The sequence below is a fragment of the Nicotiana attenuata genome, unplaced genomic scaffold (assembly GCF_001879085.1).
Source record: "Nicotiana attenuata strain UT unplaced genomic scaffold, NIATTr2, whole genome shotgun sequence".
In the NCBI taxonomy this organism is placed as follows: domain Eukaryota; kingdom Viridiplantae; phylum Streptophyta; class Magnoliopsida; order Solanales; family Solanaceae; genus Nicotiana; species Nicotiana attenuata.
The window spans coordinates 41,476-65,652 of record NW_017672737.1 but is presented as its reverse complement, the minus strand read 5'-3'; the positions used below and the strand labels follow the sequence as shown (position 1 = coordinate 65,652).

The following is a 24,177-nucleotide window of genomic DNA, read 5'->3' as shown; positions in this document are numbered from 1 at the left end:
CATAATTTTAATTAAAGACCTAACCAGTACTTGAAGTCATGCTATATTTGCTCTTTTAAGTGAGGAGGCCTGTGTGAGCCTTAATTGCTACTTGTTTCCCCTTAACTGTTTATGTGTTTTTTTTGCTTGTCGCCTAGAATTTTATCCTTTTGAAACTCCGAAAAGCCCCAAATCCCCTCCCTTTAGGACTAGTAGTCTCAATGCCTCCGAGACTGATAAGATTGGTACGGGTAATAGCATGCCTTATGTAACAATACTATCCCGCGCTTTAATACCTTATCGGGGTGGGAAGGGTAGATATGGATATGATGACCGATGCGATAATACCTCATGTAGCCCCTCTTTGAGGAGTGATTACTGGGTATTGCATTGACGTGATCCATATTAATCATAAACCTAGGACCCCCTCCCTTTTACTTGCTTTCGTCTATCTCTTTTAAATTGTCTAAATCTTTCATAAAATTTCTGCCCTCTTTACCTTTCCACAAGTTTTAATTTATTTGCAATGTTGTATGCAAATCCCTCCTACTTGAGCCCTTAATTGCTTACTTGATTATGTGAAGTCACAATTGTAGCATGGCCGGGAACCACACTAGTGGATCTTGGGGGTGCCTAACACCTTTCCCACGAGATAATTTCAAGCCCTTACCCATTCTCTGGTTCTTCTTCTTTTTTTTTTATTTCCTTATTAGTGTCCTAATGCACTCAATCATTAGGTGGCGACCCTTCTAAATCTCAAACCCAATTCCCAAAAGGAAAAGAGTTGTCCACCCAAATGTCGTAAACCCGATTTCACCTTTAGAAAAAGGGGGCATCGACACCCACTACCGGGTTCAGAAATACCTGAATCTGCACACAAGGTGCAAGGAGTAATGTGTGTACGCTAACTCAGTAAGTAATAAAAGTAAATGAAAGTTGAGCAGTAAGAAAACACGTAAACCACGTCATAACGCTACAGCAAGTACAGTACATTTCCAGAACAGTACAGAAATCATTTATTTCGTAAATCAAACTCAGTTTCAATAAAAAACCCTTTCCTTTTTAAAACATCTTCCAATAGTTTCAAACGAGCGATAAAAACAGTGAGTAAAAATGATAGAAACGTAAACAACCGCTCAGGCAAAACATGTACCATAAACCGTCCCTCGGGCACAATATCAACAAAACCAGCCCCTTGAGCTACCTCACAATCACTCACACTGGGTACCCGCTCTCACTAGGGGTGTTCAGACTCCGGGAGGGGCCCTTTACGGCCCAAGTGCAATAACAAGCCATCCCGTGGCATAATCAAACAGGCTCTCGGCCTCAAATCAATCACAAGCCACCTCGTGGCATAATAAATCAGGCCCTCGAGCTCTCATATATCACACAAATCAGTACCACATGCTGCGGCGCGCAGCCCGATCCCATGATATCCTCACAACATAGGCCCTTGGCCTCACTCAGTCAGATCTCACTCAAGCCCCTCGGGCTGACAGTAAAAACGAGTACCCTGCTCAAGATATTATTTATGAAATCAAAGGGAGTGAATAAAACCGATTTATGAAAACAGTAAGAACATAGCATGACTGAGTGTAAACATTAAACCAAAACAGTGAGGTAAAACAGTAGTAAAAGCCCCGAAGGGTCGAAACAATCGGCACAAGGCCCAGACACGGCATTTAGCCCAAACACAATAATATTTTCCAAAATATAACAATATCAAATAGTTTTCAAGTAAAATACGCGACTTAATATTCGTACGGGATGGACCAAGTCACAATACCCAACGGTGCACGACCCCACGCTCGTTGCCTAGCGTGTGCGTCACCTCAAAATAGCACAACGATGTGAAATCCGGGGTTTCATACCCTTAGGACAGTATTTACAATAATTACTTACCTCTATCCAGCCCAAACTCTAGCTCGCGATGCTTTTGCCTCTCGACTCGGCCTCCGGATGCTCCAAATCTAGCCAAAAACAGTACCATACCATCAAAATATGCTAAGGGAACAAAGCCCACTCGAAAATAACCAATTTACATCAAGAATCCTGAAATTGACCAAACCCGACCCCCGGGCCCACATCTCGGATTCCGATAAAATTTACAAAACTAGAATCCTTACACTCTCACGAGTTCATACATATCAAATACATCAAAATCCGACCATAAATGACCCCTCAAATCCCTAGATTTAGGTCTCCAATTTTCAAGCCCTAACTTCCAATTTGCTACTGATTTTCCCATATAATTCAAGCTTACAACCTTAAAAATCATCATAAAAACGAGTTTAGGGACCAAGGACCTTTCCTCTAAGAAGCCCTCTTGAATTCTCCATTCAATTAACTCTCCAAAGCTTTCTCCCGAATGAAATATGGTGAAAACCCACTCAAAATCGCAAAGGGTGAAATTTATATATTCTGACCCAGCAAAACCGCACCTGCGGTTAAATGGTCGCATCTGCGCTAACGCTTCTGCGGTTACTCACTTAAGTCCCATTTCCGCACCTGTGACCCAGGCTCCGCATCTGCGGGCCCGCAGGTGCGGATCATCTCCCGCATCTGCGCCTTCTCTCACTTCGCTTGAGGCCGTACCTGCGGCTCCATATCCGCTTCTGCGAGTCCGCACCTGCGGTACCCTAGCCGCATGTGCGGTTATGACAGCAACAGAAAACTTCGGCTGTCAAACCCAACTCAAAATCACCCGTTAACCACCCGAAATCACCCCGAGGCCCCCGGGACCTCAACCAAAAGCACGAACAAGTCATATACCACTAAACAAGCTTACACCAATCTCCAAAACACCTCAAACAACATCGAATCAACCAAATAACATCGGATTCAAGCCTAAGGTTAAAAAAATCTTCCGAATTCCGCTTTTGATCAAAAAGTCTATCAACCACCTCCGAATGACCTGAAATTTTACACACACGTCAAAAATGACACAATGGACCTACTCCAACTTCCGGAATTCTATTCCGACCCCTATATCAAAATCTCACCTATCAATCGGAAAACGCCAAAATTCCAATTTCGCCAATTCAAGCCTAAATCTACTCCGGACCTCCAAAACACATTCCGATCACGCTCCTAAGTCCCAAATCACCTAACGGAGCTAACAAAATCATAAAAATTCCAATCCGAGATCATATGCTAATAAGTCAAAACTTGGTCAACCTTTCAAATTTTTAAGCTTCAAACTGAGAACTGTTCTTCCAAATCCGTTCCGATTACCCTGAAAACCAAAACCGACGATTTACATAAGTCATAATACATCACACGGGATTAGTCATACCTGAGAACTGACGAGCGAAGTGCAAAAGCTCAAAATGACCGGTCGGGTCGTTACAGCAAGTAAAGAAACAAAACGCAGAAATGAAAATGGTGTGTATAAAACAAAAGTCAACTTTGATATTCTGATGAAGAGTCTTTACAAGAGTACTCTAAGACGCCAACAAAAATATAAAAAAAGTTGCAACAAAAACTAGTGGACATCACCATACCGGCCTCCGGCGCCCTCTCCATCCTCTCCTTGTCCGTAAGCGGAGTCATACCAAGCATCATCTGCAAGCTGGTCTACACCCTCTTCCTCATCCTCCTCAGAACCAGGTTGAGGCTTGGCAGGATTGTAATAACAAGTGAGTCGAGCCTCACGAGCTTTGACTCGAGCATCCTCGAGGGCTATCTTAGAAATAGAGCCCACCTTATTCAAATAATAGAGCACATCCGTCTGGGCTTGAGCATGGATCTACTCCTCGTATAGATTTTGTGGAATGCTAATACTCAGAAGCATTAGAAACAGAGGGCCACACAAGTAGTTGCACCTACTCGGCCTCAAGAGCAGCAACTCGATCATGCAGCTCGGAGTTTGTCTTGCCCAACTCTCGAATCCTCTCCTCAAGCCGGTCCTCTTTTTCCTTGGCCGTTGACAAATCATTATCCCATTCGGAACAGAGAGTCCTGTTTTCCAGCTCGAGAATGTCAATATTTCTTTGAGCATCCAATCGAGAAGACTCTGCCTGCTCGAGTATCCGTTGCTTCTCAGCGACCTCCCCCTAAGAGTGTCGATTTCGAGATGGCATCCGTCCAATTGGCTTCGCATTTGAACTAGTTGAGTCCGAAGGTCGTTGCACTGGGCCTCCAAGCCCTTACTTAGCTCGAGCTCTTCTTCCTTTCTCTTCAATGCTCCCTCAAGAACACTGAATCTCTCCACAGTCTCCATTAGCTCCTCGTCCTTTTTCTTCAGTTCTTCTCTCAAGGCCGGCACGTCGCCCTCCTCGTGAAGCCGCCTCTGAAGGTCTCGGTACTTTCCATGGTACTATTCGTACTTACCCTTCAACTTTACATAAATTTATTTACGTCTTTTCTCCCTCCGAGCACTCTCAATTTCCAGAATGACCGTCTGCAAATCAAAGAAAAAGGCAAAAGTTTAAACTTAGGAACAAGTTAAGACAAAGCAAAAGAGAACGAACAACAACCATACTTACCCTGAGAGCAAGACCGGTAAGGTTCTTTAACACAGTATTGTCAAATCTCCTTAAGGGTCACACCCTAGGCATTGGAACAAAGAGGGCCGAGAGCGGGGACCACCTCCTTGGTGCTTCTCAGCAAATCATGATCCATTGGGATCGTGATGGTCCTTGATCCTCCCTCCATCCTCACCTTGATTTGAGTGATCCCCTCATCAATCATCTTAAGGTCGTCAGGGTCCATGTCAAAACCTGACTTATCGCCCTCAACAACGACGTCCTTTCCATTGCTCTCGTCGGCCGGAGGAGCATCCGCCGCCGACCTGGAAGTTGAGGCCTCCTCTTGACTTGCTGGCGTAGAGCCAACGATAACCATCTCTCCACAACCATCTCCTCCTCGGGGCATAAGGGCACGCCCTTAGTAGCCTCTACCAGTTGTTTTACCTCGGATGTCGCCCCAACGTCATCTCCGATATGTATCGTCGTTGTTTTCTGAAGGGTGAAATCACACTCTAGTGAATCAACGACTAAGGGAACCCCCTCCTACGTCTACTGTCTTCATCTTGCGGGGCCTTAGATCCCCATCAATGGAAGGGACTTCATCATCTTCATCGATGAGTGAAAACGCTTAAGTAGCGGGCGCAGTAGTTGAGAGGGGTACGGAGAGGGAAGGCGCGGCAGTCGTAAGGAGGCAGAGGCAGAAGGTGTAGCGGCCCTTCTCCTCCTAAACGTGGCACAAGCGCCTTATTCCTTCTTGAAGTCCCCCTGACTGAACCTAAAAAAAGAAAAAAACATAGGGGTTTATAACGTCGTAAGCCAATACAAAATACGATCACGACCAGAAGAGAAAAATTAGCTGTCGAGGGGAGGGCCGGTCTGAACTTCTTAAAGAAGCTCGGCCAGTCGTGAATTCTCATGGTGTGAGGAAGAACCTGCTAGACCCAGTCAACGATACATATCGCCAGGGGAGGAAGACGACTACTAGCCGTAGGGAGAGAAGAAGTATTCGGCCAATTTGAGATGAACAAAGTGCTTCAAAAGGTAAAAACAAAATAATAATAATAATAATAATTAAAAAAACTCAAACACTTACGTGTGTAGTTCCAGGCCTCAGGGAAACCGTCGACATTAGCCAAAACGGCCTCAGTCTTGACATAGAAGTAGTCGAGCCAGAATTGTTGATTACCCTTATCGTCCATTTTCTCCACCAAGCATTTGCCCCCATGAAACAGGTTCAACATCTTCCCTCTACAGAAGCTAGTTGCAAACAGATGCACCAAGTGCCGCACTGTGACCTCGACTCTGTCAAGTTCACCAAATGTTGATAGCATTTGATGACCTTATAAACAAAAGGGCGAGCTAAGCGGAGCAAACACTATAATGGCGGCAAAACTCCTCCACCAGCGCGAGAAGGGGGGACGAGTAACCAATGGTAAACAAGTAGGCATAAAGAGCACAATACCCAGGACGGTGAACGTGCAATTCGTCCTCACCGACGGGGATCAATTCAACGTGGTTGGGAAGGCCAAACTTGGCTTTGAATTCAGCCAAGTGCCTAGTCGCCATCGACGATAAAAATTTCCCGGGCGTCGCGTCCGGCAACCGTTGAATATCGGAACTAGCCTCAGGGTTGCGAGAGATGGTCTCCTCCACTGAAGGAAGAGCTTCATCTTCTGCGACGGCAACGACGTCCTTCTCTTCATCAACATTAGAAGCAATGTTAGGCATGGTTATGAAGGAAGATGGGATTATGAAAAAAAGGTAAAACTTAGAAGGTAAAGAAAATTCAAGAAAAGGAACGGAGTTTATGAGAGCAAGGATAGTATCAAAGGAAGTAAAGTTCAAATAATGAAGAAACAATCCCTATTTATAGATATTAAGGCACCAAATCTGAAACGGTTCATCACAGTTGGCACTATAATCGAAACGGCAGAACCAATCAAAGGTCACATATGAATCGACGCGATGCGTTGGGGATCGACATTATCATGACGCATGACGTCTTAACGTCACTTCTTCTCTTGGACAGATGATTCCAACAAATTGCCCGGGAAATTTGGAGGTTTGAAACATACGGTCGACAAAGAGCCACATCGCCTGTTTGTCACGACGGTCACGACCGCTGTTATCTGTTCAGTGAACTCGACCACAAAGATGACCATGAATGCTATTATCCGCTCGTTGAACTCGCCCACGAAGACGACCTCATCAAGTGGAGGGACTAACTGTATGGGCTAAAAAATATCCTAATTATGTGTGGGCCAAGTCAACATTAAGGGAGCCTTGAAAGGATGCCAAGCGTCATCGATGTATTTTCAACAAAGGACGAAGACGAGGTCGAGGTGAGTCAGCAGAGGGACGAGGACGAGCACTCCTTTTAAAAAGGCAGTAACAGCAAGTTTTAGAGATAAGACATTGTAGAGAATATTCTAGGGGATATTCCTCCCATATTTACTATTAAGGTTTTTGTGTGGGCCTTTATAAATAGAAAGATATGTAGCTATAAGGGGGATAGGACATTCATTGTAAAGAACAACACATTGACATTCTTTGAAGATCCTTGCTTTATTACATACATACAAAATATACCTTTCTTTAGATTGTTGTCTAACTTTTCTCCCACGATCTAAGGAGAATCCGAATATTCAAATGTTCACCAATCATTTATCATTGTCAGGAGAAATATCAAAGAATCTCACCCCTTTTCGGTAAACTCGCTTGCATTTATTTACATAAATACCATTATATATCATTTATTACTATTCAATGTTATACTCTTTGTTCTTGGGACATTGAATATTGTTTACTGTTGCACATTCATTGCTATATGAACGGAACTCGTGACATTTTGCTACAAATTAATTAAACAATCTTTTGGATATAAATATTGGCTAAGATTAACTCTGTTATATTAGAAAATATAATTGTTTAAACCTAGATCTAAATTTTGGGTCAAATACTTTGGTACCGTCTGTGGGGATTTTCTCATCCAATCTTTTAGTTTTCATTAGATCTATAACTCACTTGACTTGTTAATCTAACAAACCACAAGGTTTATCTCTCTTTTATGTGCGTACAAATTTTTTATGGCAGGTAACCAAGGAAACAGAATGAGGGCAATAGATAACGTTCCCTTCAACCTCATGAACGCTATCAACGAAGGCTATGACACTCATGATGAGGGAATAATGCCCACGGCCTCTCCCAGAAGAGAAAGGTCACCCCCAACTTTCTGCAACACAACAAAACCAAAAGGGCACGAACAGGAGCTCAGCAAACAAGCTCCATGCACGACTACAGAAATCACTTGAGTCCATGCAGCACCACAAGGGCACGAACAGGAGCCAGCAGGTTCTGACCCACCCTCCCCCCCTCGTTCTGGAGCCAGCGGGTTCTGAATGACCTCCCTCTCAGTTCGTTCGGGCTGAATTACATCCACCCTCTCACGGTTAAAAAAGTGGTTAACTATCTCGAAAAAATCCATATCGTCCATCCGAAAAACGTGTCTCAATTACAACCAGCTCCCCCTCCCCTATCTCTTTCCCGCTCGTGACATTTTTCTATGAAATCAGTTAAACAATCTATTGGATATTAATATTGGCTAAGATAAACTCTATTATATTGGGAATCAAACCAACCGAACTATCTTTATTGGATTAATAGGTTCCGGGCTCTTTTCTCTTTTTAAAATTTCCAACAGACATATTGACAGTATTTGAAGAGGCAAGAAAGAGCTATTTCGCAACTTGTGTTTTCTGTTGTTTGGCATGTTTTATTTTTATTTTTTATGACGGTGGTGTTCAAATTAATGTACGCACGTTTCGATTATTTCATTGGCTACCTGTTACTTCCCACCGGCATAGATAATTCTGACCATAAGAACCTCAATGTATTAAACTTCCAACTTGTTTGATTGACTGATCATATATTATATTCAGCTGTCCCACTCTTTCTGAAGTTTCTACCTACAAACTTCTTCTTTTGAATTGCATGAACAAAATGAAAAAAATGGAGATTATTGGAAACCCTGTTGATACTTCTCATCCGTGAAATTTCCTTGATCAAAGTTAAGAACAGATCTAGAAAATAAATGGGAAAATATATAAATTGAGGAAAAGATTGTAAAGACTAAATTAGACAATTCAAACTTTAATTAGTAACGATTCAAGACATAGTATCAAATTTATCTTGACAGTATCCATCACAACAATGAAACAGAAAAGAGAAATTTATCTAGACATATTTGTTCCATGGATATTTTGAACATACATTTAGAGCAGGAAATTAGAAACACATTACAATTCACTCAAGATGAACAACATGGTGACCCGTGGCATATATCTAGCCACTCGCAGTAGGTTCTACTGAACTTATTGCTTCTGACTCGAACCACGTATATATGTGAAAGAAAAATTAAAAACATACATATAGAGAGAGAACACGCAATTATTGTTAATTCATGAAGTCTAAATTCCGAATCTGTTTCTGCTGACAGTAAAGCTGAGTCTGTTCCAATCATTTTATATTCCTAGAAGCACGGATACGAGTAAATGACAACAACAATTTCTTCACTTTCTTCATAGAGTAGTAGTAATTAACTCGAAAACGCTTCATATTTCCCGTTCTTGAACCAAACCAGTGTGTAGAAGTTGGCGAAGTACCTCCCTTCCGCGAACTCTGGAGGTTCGTTGGATTAGAATACGCGAACAATGGCATCGAAGACATGGAAAAAGATGACGAACAAGACGATGTAGGAGAAATAATTGATGGTGAATGATTAATTCTCTTTGAGAAAATAGAGTGATAAAATTTGCGTTTTGAATGAACTTTTTGCAAAGATTTTAAGTGTGAAATTGATTGATATGAAGGTGGAGGAGTAAGTGGAGGATTGAGAATAGTATTTGCAAATGAATGTTTAGGTGTACCTGGTTCAGATTCCCAATGAAATGGAATTGAACTAGAACAAGATCCTTCATAATAATAAAACTTAAAAGAAGACTCACCTTTATTTGAATTTTCCTTAGATAAAAGTCTTGAAAAGAATTTGTCATCATCTTTAATTAAAAGAAAATCTTGTAAATATTGAGGACGATCATTGCTACCATCACTCACCATTTCTGTAGCGATGCGTTGAATCAAAGAATGATCGAGAATATCAAGGTATATTGTCTACTGCTTCGATTGATAAATCCCGACCTATCCCCTCTCTTTGTTTCTTGGATGAAGAAGAAGAGAAGGAAAAGAAGATTTCTAAATATCCATGATTGAATATAGTACTGTACCATTCATTTAGTCCACTGCAAATTAAATATATATTAAGAAGGTTTTCAATAAGGGGTACTATTGAATTGAAGAGTAGTTAATATATAGAGGTACGAGCAAGAGCATGCAGAATAAGTCAATGGACTTGTGCTGTTTATAAAAATAGAATGCAATGTCTCAACAGAAGAAGTGATGTTGATTTATTTATTTATTATGAGTTTTAAGTTTTGTACACCGTCAATATAAAGAACTTTCGGATCATCGAAAAATATTTTTTGGTAAGCCTACTTAAAATACGAGATTTGTAATCTTGAAAATAAAATAGAGTATCTGTAACAACGGGCGGAACCAGAATTTCCACATAATAATGGGTTCTAAATTTTAAAACGATGACTTCAAGTACTAATAACTAGGTTTTAAATTTTTTTTGTACATATTTAATAATTTTTTTTTAACACAAATACACTGTATGAACAAAAACTAGTGAGTTTCACTCCCAAACATCTAACCTCGCGTGTGGACGTAAAGGTGTAAAAATTCGTTACAGTGACAATATATATAACTTAAACTCTAATTTAAATTCAACCAAGAACTGCATGGTGCATTTTTGGTGTGTTAATTAGCTAGTATGTCGTGTACTATTTAGGAAATAAGATTTAATACTGTTGGCCAGCAGCTATAATAACTAGTAAAGAAAATGAGCAAATGCAGCCTACCTAAAATTTATGAATTAGTTTAGATTTTTAGTTTTATATTCGATGGCGACGTTTTCCTGAATACGTGATCAAACAAAGAGTGGAAATTAGAACCTCTTATTCTATTTTTTGCATGAACTCGACAGTGATTCTTAACTCACTGTAATAAGCAATCAATTTAATTAGTATCTTGTCTTTTTGCTTCGAAAAAGAAAAAATCTTTTTTTTTTTTTTTTGCATGAAACAGACTGATTAATATCAAGATTTGCTAGAAAAGTGATTGAAATTTACCATGTGTTTATTAGTTTGAACATGAGAAAATGATCTTTTTGGTTCTTGGTGGATTTGGTACTGTTGATGGTTACTGTTAAGAGGATGGGGAACAAACAAGAATTTGTATCACATCAATTTTGGTTCATAGAAAATGTTGGCTTATGGACTAAAGGCAGCCTACGTTGAGTCCGGGAAAATGCTGCACTCCAAGAGGTGTAATATAATGTAGACAACAGACCCTAATATAAATATTAGTGGGTGTTTCCACGATTTGAACCCGTGACGGGCAAGGGTAGATGCACGTGAAACAAAGCGGTGTCGCATATTGATACTGTGCGACAACACCAAGAGAAAAAAAAAGACACAATTTGACTCAAATTGTTGCTTGTCACGTTGGTTAAATTTTTGATTTTGCTCTTAGAGGTCGGAGGTTCGAACCTCAGCTACAATATATTTTTGGCAAACAGTTGAAAGAACCACTATTATCAAAAATTGTAGTTAGGTAAAACTGAATTTTAGATCTCTTCTAATTTAAAACTCAACAAAAACATTGGTCTAAGGCTACTCCCTGTCTAGAAATGTGATAAATAATGTTATTTATTCTATTCTTTTATAAATATTGACATTGCTTACAAGAAATTATACGTACGTCCCTCGTGACCGGGTTATGGACTATGATGAAAATTTTGGAGAAGATCTCGTTAAAGAGTTGCACATAGAACTTACCCATGATCTTGAGGTTAATCTCCAATATATATTTTGTTTAGTTCTTAATTAGTTGATCGGTTGGGTTTGCAGTTCAGTGTTAGTACCAAAAGGCAATAATCCGTATTAGTTTGGTACAACTCATATTTGGTTTCTCAGTTATTTTAACAGATGTTGTGAGGTTAACCGTTAATATTTAGGGTTTAGGACTATATATGAGTATCTAACTTTTTTGCATACTCTCAGCGGCTGAGCTAGTGGACTGGTTACGGATTCGGCTGAACCTAGTAATTTTGATTCAAATTCTGTATTTGTTTTCAGAAATTTATTGAATATGTACATATTATTAGTTTAGAATCTAGTAACTTAAAAGAACTAGAATCCTGAAGCTATATATATACTTCAAATCTTGACTCAATCTCACCATACATGAAGGACTATAATGGCAAGTGGTATATGTCTAAGGACCAAAATAGTGCAACACCTATTCATTAAAGACCATTTTCTCTAGTGTTGACTTCACATTTCCATTAAAACAAAGGTAGGATTGTTCCTCTAGTATTTAACTTGATGTTGCTGGGTTAGCGTCATTGACTCCTACTACCTCCATTAATTTAATCCCTCTCTAAAACTAACTGCATAGTAACTGTTGTGACCAAACGCACACGTAAGTGGTCGTCAAGCAATAAAGTGACTAAAAGTTGGATGTCGAACCCACAAGGACTTGTGATTAACTATTAACAAAATTAGACTATCCTAATTATTTAAATAAAAATTAAACCTAGAAGTATATGACTCTAATCTGATTATAATAACAAGAAAACAAATAATGAACCCTGAACAAAAGGATAACAGATTTTTATGTTACCAATGCGATGAAAACGATCTAGGGTTATGGGCTATCTAACAATCCTATTGTATTCTTCAATTGAATTGACTACTTAATTTATCTGGTTATTAGTTGATAGGGTTAATATTGCTCATAAGAATCAGTCGAGTTCTTATTCGCCTATTCAAGCTAACCTAATGCCTATATGTCTATGGAATTAGAACTAGCAAGAACGCATTTGTAATTCCTGTAAATCAATCAAGCAAGGCAATTAGGTGTATGTCTATCCTAACCGCGAATCCATTCCCCGATGCCCAGGTTAAAGAACTTGCCCTACTTAATCTTATATGCAATCTAGAATTCCCACTTTCGAGTTCAACTCTAGATTCGTAGATAGTATTCAATTGGTGATCAAGCAATCAAATAATTAAGCACAGGATTGAATAAATATACCAATATGATAAACTAAGAAATCAAAATCAATATTCGAATAACAATAGTCATGAAAGAACCACAACCCTAGAACGTGAAGTTTAGCTCCACATAGACATGGTAGCCAAACAACAAATCATACAAAGAAACATAAAAATTACTAAGTTTGGTGGAAGAAAAGATGAAACATGGCCTCCACGGCGGCTCTGTGCTCTCCCTTTGTCAAGAGTTACTCTAAAAAACGTTCCACCCCTCAAAATAGGTTTAGGTTGGCTTTTATATGAGTTGGGGACGTCTTGGGGTCGAAATAACCGAGTCCCTATCGAAATAAGACATGTTCACGTTTTGAGCGTCCCGCACAGCGTGGGGCGCTGGCCATGGCGCTAACTTTTTAGCATTCTGTTTTGAGCGCCACAGGTAGCGCCCCACGCTGCCTGTGGCCCTCGAATGTGCACTTTTGCCTTTTCTTCCCATTTTCGCTCTAATTCGCACATTTTTCGTCCCAAATCACATCCCAATGATTCCTACATATAGAAGTACCATAAATTAGCACAAATCATTATATTATACATCCGTAATCTACTAGACATGAGCACAACAATATACATCAAAATATGCATACATTAAGCCAAACATAAGTAACCACCAAAGGATGTGGTGCAACGGATGGAGCAGCTCCTCTCTTAACCAGAAGTCTCGGATTCGAGTCCTGGATATAGAAAAATCTTTGGTAGGGAGCGCTTCCCCTCGAATGGGGCCTTACCCAGCATGAATCCGAATATAGTCGGGCTCCAATACGAGTATCAGACACCAGATGGGAAATCAAAAAAAAATATATAGTATATATTATTTTCTGCACACCTACGGTGTAAATAATATTTGAACTATTAAGTTACCCTAACCTTAGTGGCGGAGCCACTTATATCAAGGTGTGTCAATTGACACCCTTTCGAGGGAACAAGGCATTATGTAGGTAAGTAATTTTTTTAATGTATATATACTATAAGTTGAATCTCCTTTATGTTTTTGTAATATTTATCTTTTTATATTTTAATTTTTGTTAATAAAAATCTTGCCTCCACTACTGGTTGGCTTCCATATGAAGCTTGATGCAGTTGGTGCCAGCTTAACCTTAAAACCAAGTGCCGAAAAATTTTGACGCTCCAAAATTAATTAGTAGGTACTATTATATTGTGTGCAAAGTATATAATTTATTTGACTAATTTTGTTATTACACGATTTCAAGTCTTCCAAAAACAACGTCAATTTTGAAATATTCTTTTCAATTTCAACTCCAAATACTCGATTTTCAGCAACTAATTAATGTCCAAATTGGCTATGTAATTAATTTGAAGTACACATTCTTTTTTATTTATTTCGCTTTTTTGTTTCGGTCAGATTCTTAAATCACATAATGATATATGTGAGTCCTATCAAAATCTCCTTCTAAGGCCTTTATTAAAGTTTGAGTTTAGCCACCAGTAACATTAAATGGCACCTCGATACATTAACTAAGAAAATAAAGTAATAATCTGTTATAGCTAAGTAATTATTTGTGTTGATAGTATAAGAATTTTTATATTTTCAATATATATAACTTACACTATATACTAATAAAATACTTTTACTTAGGGTGATAATTTAAACTGAAAATATTGCAACCATAATAATATACAAGGGGAAAAGGCATGCAACTAACTTTTTTTTTATTTATTAAAAGAAGAAAAATAAAGACTGAACGGTTTAGTAAAGTAGTCTTTGTCATGAGATGTTAATACGTCCTCATTAACTGAAAAAGATGCCCTGGTAATTAAAAAAAGCAAACACGTTGATTAAGTAGTACGTAACTTTTTTCTTTAAAATTCTTATATTTTTCTACTATATAATTAATTGCTTGAATCTATTAATGGCTCCCTGCTCGACTGCATTTAGTTAATGTATTTGGTTTTAGATTCTTCTAATTGATGTGTGATCTCCAACTAATTCATTTAAAATTTTATTAATTGTCTTTTGAATTTTCAAAACTTCACAATTATATACTATTCAGTCGGCCACGGGAAGTTGAAAATTTGAAATCATGATTCATGCTACGTTTCTTCTTCCCTGTTCATTGGTAAATATTATCTCTATTTTATAAAATTTCTCGATATCCTGCTTCGTACTTCTTTCATGTTTGAGCTTAATTCTCACGAGTTGTCCTCTAGTTAAAATTGATATATTTTTTTAAACGATAAAATGACAAAAATAGTTTCTAATTCAGTCGCAATTTTCGACTGATTCGGTCGGAAAATTTATTAAAAATACATGTTATTTTTTTTTTAAATTTTTGGCTCCAAATTGCGACTGATTCAGTCACTCAATCACACAGAAAATACCGCGAATGGTTTCCGACTGAATCAGTCGCAAAAATTAAAAATAAAAATAAAATTAAATGTTTCGACCGATTCGGTCGCAAATCTATTTTAATGCAGCCCTAACCCGTTTTTTCTTCTTTCTTCTCTAGTTTTTTTCCCTCTTCTCCCCTCTCCTCTTCTGCCCCCACCTGCTCTATTTCTTGATTTTCTCCTCTAATCTAACCATATAAGGTATGATATCTCTCCCTCTCCCTCACCCGCTCCCTTTCCCCTGTCCAGCCCCCCCCCCCTCCCCCTAATATTGACCTACCCAAAGATTTTCACATGGCAAAAAAATTGGTTTCCAAGTTGGGTCTATCATCAGAGAGGATTCATTGTTGTGAGAATGGTTGCATGTTATTTTATATAAGGATGATGCATCTCTAGAGAACTGCAAATTTTGTAACAAGCCTCGTTACAAGGATACCACAAATGATAAAAAGAAGAAGATCTCACGCCTCATTTCCCAGCTTCTTCCCCGCGTGATCCTGCTAGTCAGTTCGGTAGCTGACCACCGATTGTATCCCCGATCTATCATAGTAGTCAGCATGGTGGTTCATCTTTTATGCCTCATACATCGCCCACTCAATTATCATCTCCATCATCATCGATTCCAAGTATATCTAACTTGGATATTGGGAGCTCTCACGTAGCTGCATTCCCATCTACCAGTACTTCTACAGTTGCCGAAACCGTTAGATAGTGTACTGGAGGGACTATACAATACGATCATCTTCATCGGCTGATTGTCGTTTCCCCTGGCGACGAGTGAGTTTTCCTTCAATTTCCTTTTAAAATCTTTCAATAAAATTTTGCATGTAATGAATTTAGTGAAATTTTTTGTATGTTAATTTAAATGTAGGTTTTTGCCATCCTTTCAGGCCGCATATGGTGATGGAATCTATGAAGCCATTTTTTCATGAGCCGTGGAATTCCTGGAGATAGATGTCGTACCAGATCAGAATGAATATGTGGCAACAATTTAAGGTAAGAATAAATTAATTTTTATTAATACTTATCCTCATTCGTCTAATATTATTTATTCAATTTTGCAGGTTAGGTGTGTATGACAGCCTGCACTTGAAAATCTAGTGAATGAGAACTTCGAGAAGAGAACACAGAAGTAGATAACAGATTCACATCATGTTTCTAGGAGAGGTGGCACCAAGCCTGATTGGATACGTGTAGATATGTGGAACCAGATGTGACTTAAGCTAAGGTCTTTGCAGAGACTCACAAGAAGAAGAAGAAGAAGAAGAAGAAGGAGGAGGACACAAGAAAAGGATGGGTCGAACCGTGTGCTTCAGAGACATTTGTATGATCCCAACACCAACGCTATATTATTTTTCCCTCTTGGTTTATTTTATTTATATAACATGTATTATTTTTATTTTAGGACAAGTATCATATTGATCTTGATGCATGGTGACAAACTCGGCCCGAAGGAACTCAGCCGGCCCCGGAGGATATGACTGCAATTTGGACACAGGCGGCAGGTGGCATGAATAAAGGTATAAATATTATGTAATTGTCACGATCCAGTTTTCCTATATAGATCATGATGGCGCCCAACGTCGCTGTTAGGCAAGCCAACGGTGAACTATCAACTCAGTTATTCATTTTATTATTTTTAAAATCATGAGTCTTATTAAGTAATGAGTCAATGCGTTTAAAAATCACGAATACTTAAAATATTAGTAAGATGTAAAATAATAGATGACAATACCAAGTTGAACCCATAAACAACCACTAGAGTATCCCAAAATACGGTGTCTCAAGTGCATGGGCGTTTACTAAGGAGTACGACAATAATACAACATCTGTCTGGAATGTAAATAAGACAGGAAAAAATAAATAATACGATAGGGACTCTGTGGGTTGCGAAATGTAGCCTGGAATGCAGCTCACCATAAAGTCTCCTCAACAGCTGCGCCTACGCGCCGAGATGGCCACCAAATAAACCTGTCAGACCCTGCACATTTAGTGCAGAAGTGCAGTATGAGTACGTAAATCAACGCGTACCCAGTAAGTATCTAGCCTAACCCCGGAGAAGTAGTGACGAGGGGTCGACATCGACACTTACTAGAGATCCAATAAAACAATATGATAAATCATAAGCAGATAAGAAGCACAACAATAATAATGGGGTAAACTATAAGTTACACAACGTTCCAAATATTTCTTTTAAAGATATAGATTTCTCAGGCTCGTATTCTATCTTAACAGCTCAGATGTATCAAGTACCAGTATCAAACGGATAAGGAAATACCATATAAATTGCAGGGCATCAGTGGAAGGATAATCTCGTGAATATTCGAACTTCTAGCGATATAACGCACGATTATGCTGAGGTCGTTCAGCCCGATCCAGAATAATGCGTACACTGTCGAGGGTCGAGCGACACGAACCATAGATGCATCTATTATACGGCCGAGGTGTTTGGCCCGCTCCACAAGAAAGGAAGAAAATCATCGAATTACGAGACGCATGCTTACGATACAGTACATGACCACAAAGCGAATATAACCTTTACTGTTTCTCAAATAATTTGCCAATAACTCAATGTAGTAAAAAAAACTCGGCCACTTACATACATATATATATATATACATATATATATATATATATATATATATATATATATATATATATATATATATATATATGTATATATATATGTATGTATGTATGTATCTCTAAATCAATTTTCATTCTAAATTCAATTATTTAAGCTTGCAAAAGGAGTTCAATTAATTCAAATATTACATGATAAAGTTCTAAGTCTACCCGGACGTAAACATGCTTTAGCTACGTACGGACTCTCGTCACCTTGTGCGTACGCAGTACCCACAACTAGTAGCACATAACAATTACATCACCTAGATGGTGGTTTCTCCTTACAAGGTTAGACATGAGACTTACCTTGCTCCGAAGTTCCACAACCGGCTCCAAATCCTCTCTAACACCTAAAACCGGAAGCCCATCGATCCAAAGTAGTCAAACAACCATGAAAAATATACCCCAACATCATAGTTAACTAATTCACAAAAATTCCCAAGTCCGCTCGAACAGTCAATAAAGCCAACCCACGTGCCCGGATTTCGAAAGTTTTCGAAAATATACTTTACCCATAACACCGCGGACTCAAATATATAATATATTCCTAATTCCATGTCCACTTTCGTGGTAAAAGTCCAAAAATACCAATTTCCAGGTTTTTTCTTCTTCAAAATCTCAAAATTTCTACTAATTTCCATAAATTTTCATGTTAAGATCTATATTTAATTCAAGTATTTAACTTGCAATAGGTGGGAATTACTTACCTCAAGTTGCTCGATGGCAAACTCCTCTATATAGCTCCTCAACTTCGATCAACCCAAGAGAAAATGAGAGAAATAAGAGCCAAGTCTCGATTTAAAAGCACCACTGCTCAGCGACTTTCGCACCAACGTACCACTAGCCGCACCTGCGGAAAAATCCAACGCATGTGCGGTTCTCCCCAAGCCAGGAAAATCCGCTTCTGCGGACCATATTCCGCTCCTGCGCGACTGCTTCCGCGGTCAACCCCACGCTCATGCGCACTCGCACATTCTGGAGACCTTCCGCTTCTGCGACCTCCGCTGCCCGCTCGCATTCCGCTTCTGGAGAGTATTCTTTGCATCTGCGGCCATCCCAGCTCAGTCCAAATGTCGCTTCTGTGACCACAACGCCGCACCTTCGGGCTCGCACCTGCGGCCCCTTCTAGGCAGATGCGATTGCACCAGATCCCAGCTGCCTCTACACTTCTCCCAAGTCCAAACTCGATCCATTTTCAATCCAATTCGCACCCGGGCCCCCGAGACCCCATCCAATCACACCAACAAGTCCCAATGCCTTATACAAACTTTACCAAAGGTTTGAAACGACACAAATAACATCAAAATCATGAATCAATGATTGAAACCTTTCTTTAAACTTTCAAACTTTTAAACTTGGACGAACGCGTCTGAATTATATCAAACATTCTGGAATGACGCCAAATTTTGCGCACAAGTCATAAATCAATACGAACCTATTCCAACGCTCGGAACCCCAAACAGACATCGATAACACCATAGCCTACTTCAAACCAAACTTAGGAAATTCTTAAACCTTCAAGATGCCAACCTTCCATAATAAGCGCCGAAATGCTTCCGGACCACCCGATACTCAAACCGAACATACGCCCAAGTCTGAAATCATCATACGAACCTACTGGAACATTCAAATCCCGATTCCGAGGTTGTTTACTCAAAAGTCAAACCTTAGTCAATTCTTCCAACTTAAAGGTTCCGAAATTAGAATTTTCCATCCGAATCAACTCTGAACTTCCCGAGATTCAATTTCGACTACGCATACAAGTCATAAAACATGAACTAAAGCTACTCAAGGCCTCAAACCGCCGAACGACATGTTAGAGCTCAAAACGATCGGTCGGGTCATTACATTCTCCCCCACTTAAACATACGTTCGTCCTCGAATGTGCCAAGAACTGCTCCGCAGTTGCCCCAAAATCATTGTTTAACACCTCGTGCACCTACCCGTGCCATCACAACACATGTGAGCAGGTTAGCTCGAGCCAGATTGAAGATCCTCCCTATAGCCTTAGCTAACAAGCCTTAGAACCAAATTCCAACATTCGGAATTCTCCACGAGATCCGATTCTAACATACGAACACCACATCGATCACTAGCCGCTGTTCCAAAACATGATCGTGCACCTCTACTGAAATCACACCATGCACCACATAAGTCGCTTGACCATAATAACATTCCCCGACTGCAATAGCTGTAATTTCACGAATCTGGTGCCAGCAATATACCTCATAACACATATAAGCCCCGTTCCAACTCTCGCAATACCTCCACGACGGACGAGATGTGTAGAAACTCATAACCACCTGCCAAATCAACAAGTCACGGAGTCTCTCCCCCTGACAAGAACCATTACCCCACTTTGAACTAAATAACGCTATTTGCTATTTAATACATTCTGCATAACTCCGGCCGAACTGATCACAAGTCCAATAACCTCGTCTTACCCAGTACAAGCTGCTTAGGCAATAAGCCACCTCAAACTCTAGAAAAGAACTACCTAGCCCGCGTAACCAATAAAGCGGCCATCAAATGCTATGAACCTTACTCAGAGACGAGAAACAAGACACACAAAATGCATATAAGGAATCGTGCTTAACATCTCACTGTTGCGGCGTGCAACCCGATCCAAACATGACACTGTTGCGGTGTGCAACCCGATCCATACGACATAACTGTGGCAGCGTGACACCCGATCCAAGTAACATATCCATGGAGGCGTGCCACCCGCTCCATATGTAACAATCAATAAGGAAACACCCACTAAGCCGAAATGCTTATACTTACGAAATGCGCGAACATCGATCACAAGCACGCTAGGGAGACGGATAGCGCCATACGCTACAAAAACTCAAGCACAACTAAGGTAAAATAAATAACTTACATCTCGAGAGCCATCTTGCTCGCACACATCACAAGCTACCCGGGGTCACAGCACAAGTGCGAATAATCAAGCCGTCTCACAACCCACCTGGCACAATAGAGTATTACATGGAATAACTGATGACGGAAATAACATCCAACGCCCGAAGACTCCTCCGTAAGCAATGCTACGACGAATGAACACATCCGACCTGACGTAGAGCACACATTCACATTAGACCCACCAACGGACCTCAAGCCGATTCTGATCATACCATAATGGGTCAACAACCTTTCAAGGATCCATAATGGCCCTAATCTTGACACACGCGAGCAGCCGTCCACTTGGACCAAACTCCCAGAGTCCACAACCAGATGACTAGAGCGCCTTTCAGGCATAAACTCTTATATTAGCGCTAGTGCCAGAATCTCCATACTTGGTTCCAATCTATAACCATCAAGTGACTAACATGCACGCATATACACTTCTCCCGTGAGGTACGCTTCCATAACCTTCCGCACCAGGTAGCAAAGTCTTCACCTCTATACCACCAACCGTACTAATTCTGTAAAGCAATTGAAGAATGTGCAAATCAATACACAATGCTCCTTCCACAAAACACCATTCTCAGGCGACACTAGGATAATGCCAGCTTACTCTGATCATCTAAACTCTTCCCGGCTCATCCGAGCTCGTGAATTTCTTATCAACACCGAGCCGCAACCTTGATCCTCAACTTCCACTTCTCATGCCGCTCACTGTACCTATCATGCCGCTACGCGAGAGTACAAGAATTCATCATAACCCTTGAACTACTGATAAAATAAACACTTTATTGGCTAGAAACCTTCCACTTAACTCATTTTAGAAGAACCAATGCAACAAGCAACTGAATTACCAAACCACAAAAAATACAAACCTCAAGTCGCGATCAAACCCGCCATAACTTTCCCGAAATCCATTTACACAAAAAGGCCATAGGAATCGAATACCTCCCAAATCAAGCAAATTATGGTGGCTTTCAAGCTCGTATGTACAACCACAAACCACCTGTATAACTTAACACGCCCAAGGAACTGATCATTGCCACAATCATGCTGATTCAAACCATTACTAACCGACCCAACTTCTTCCAATTTACTCTTGACTAGCCTTAGAAATAATAATAGCTTCGTCCAAAACATAACGAAACTCAACAACACTCATCCCGAGTGACACAATTCATGAGATCACATTGTCTTAATACCCGTGAACCATCTCATACCCTCCTTACATGCACAATAGCATCTCAAATTGGTACACCCATTATGAAAGATCCTCTACGAGTTCGAAGTTTTTTCTTCCATAACTCTAACATCGCACCGCAGACTCTCGGCGCTTACATAGAAATGCTCCAAGTCCCTTTTCATAATCCAATGCAAAAACTCGATCCTTCACTACACAACATACCCAAAATCCTTAGACACTGCACTTTAATTCTTGAACCTACTGGAACCATTATTGAGAGTCACCCGCTCTGACCTGGTCCTGAATATAATCCAACTCCAATGCTCCGCTAGCTTATGAACACTCCAAAAGAAGCAATCAGATGAATTCTTTTACCTATACATCACATTCACAAGAAGCATAAACTCTGAGTCTTCCCATAACATGTACATGAGTCGTTAAGGCGAAATATATCACACGTTCATCAAGTCCTTTGCTCGAATTGCCCCTGATGTTTTCTTTTCTTAGTCATAAATGACCCCCAATGCACCGATAACTAGAATAACACAAGCAGACAACTACGCAATCCAATCGTAGACGGTGGGCTCCCCCACTTAGCTTTAAGCTACCATCACATAATGTAGAACCCACAAATATTTCTCCTTCTCAATTACCATGATCTCGCACCGTCAACCCGCCAATTTTCTTGTAGTCTCTTATCAAGATTTTCATGAACATTCCGAATTATCCGCCACAATCGCACATTTGACCTTGTATTGGGTAGTAAGTAGAACTCTTCGTATAAACTTCATCAAAATCACGCAATCGCTAACCTGCTCACAGGAGATAACCCACCTGTGGATTTCCATACAGACTTCTTCCAACGACGCTGCACTGGGTACAACTACCACGAACTCAGTGAACCTTCTTGAGCCTATGCCCGTCCACTAGCTGTACTAGTATGTTCATTCCCCATTGACATCAACTGAAAATCCGACAATATATTCCAAACTCGAAGTCAAGTTGCATCCAAAAATGATAATCAAGCCTTCACACCCCTCTTCAGTTCAAACAAACTCCTCTCTACCATATTCAATCTTCCTCAGCGCAGTAGCCACCATCCCAATAAGATGCATAACCAAATCACTTTCCACCACAGTTCCCAAATCGCCCTAAACTCTCTCAAGGCACGTGGCTATCCTACCACATAATCTATACGCTACTCTGCCACTCCCACTTCGGTTAACCCATCTCCCTAAGCAACTTCTCGACCTTTACTGTTTATACTTGACCTGCTGGCAGTTCAATCACCGCGAGACACCTCCCACCATGTCCTTCCTCATCCTTCGCTGCCCAAATGCTGCCTCAAATCAAAACCCATCTCTATAGCACTTGAACAAACAAATTGCTACCAACTCTAAGCCTCCACTGGAATTAAATGTCGAACCTCTAAATCATGTATTGAGAAATCCTCCTTTCAAGTCATTCACTACCTTGACACATAAACAAGCACCCTACCGTTACACCAGCACTGTGTGATAATAATGCATGAACATCATAATAACCCGTGCATAGCCTCGAAACCATGGGAAATACAGATACTGAGCAGAAAGAACAGAACACCCTTCCGCAAGGCGATGATAATAGCATGCCCGAATACGCAGGGAGAAACATCCTGCACCACGTCTGCAATACCAGTACAACTCCTTGATGCCCAATTGATAACAAGTGCTCAACATTGTATAAGAATGGGTAGGAAGGAAATGGAGGCATAAGCTTCAACGAAAATCAAATCGCACGACGAGGAATCAAGATGGGAAGTGCTCCTAACAGCCTTGTAGCCTCTCAAAGATAAGTATAGACGTGTCCGTACCGATCCTCAAGACTCTACTAGACTCGCTCATGACTCGTGATACCTAACTGAACCTAGAGCTCTGATACTAAGCTGTCATGACCCAATTTCCCTATATAGATTGTGACGGAGCCTAACGTTGCCGTTAGGCAAGCAAATGGTGAACTATCAATTCATTTATTCATGTTATTATTTTTAAAATCATGAGTCTTATTAAGTAAAGGATTCAATATGTTTAAAAATCATGAATAGTTAAAATATGAGTAAGATATAAAATAATAGATGACAATATCAAGTTAAACCATAAACAACCACTAGAGTATCCCAAAACCCGGTGTTACAAGTGCATGAGCATTTAGTAAGGAGTACAATAATAATACGACATCCGCTTGGAATGTAAATAAGACAGGGAAAAATAAATAATATGATGGGGACTCTGTGCGCTGCGATACGTAGCCTGGAATGAAGCTCACCATAAAGTCTCCTCATGAGTTGCCACCAAATAAACCTGTCAGACCCTGCACATTTAGTGCAGAAGTGCAGCATGAGTACGTAAATCAACGAGTACCCAGTAAGTATCTAGCCTAACCCCGGAGAAGTAGTGAC

General features: G+C 40.0%; 1 protein-coding gene across 1 annotated transcript; it reads right to left on the bottom strand.

Moving 5' to 3' along the window:
- Window positions 1-8,584: 8,584 nt before the first annotated feature.
- LOC109214328 lies at window positions 8,585-9,609 on the bottom strand. The gene has a single exon (XM_019378241.1). It carries the CDS (start codon window positions 9,561-9,563, stop codon window positions 8,964-8,966), a length of 600 nt encoding a protein of 199 aa, XP_019233786.1. The 5' UTR covers window positions 9,564-9,609; the 3' UTR covers window positions 8,585-8,963.
- Window positions 9,610-24,177: the final 14,568 nt, after the last annotated feature.

Excerpts from the sequence above, each read along its gene's own strand:
- LOC109214328 (XM_019378241.1), bottom strand. The coding sequence starts at position 9,563 with ATGGTGAGTGATGGTAGCAATGATCGTCCTCAATATTTACAAGATTTT.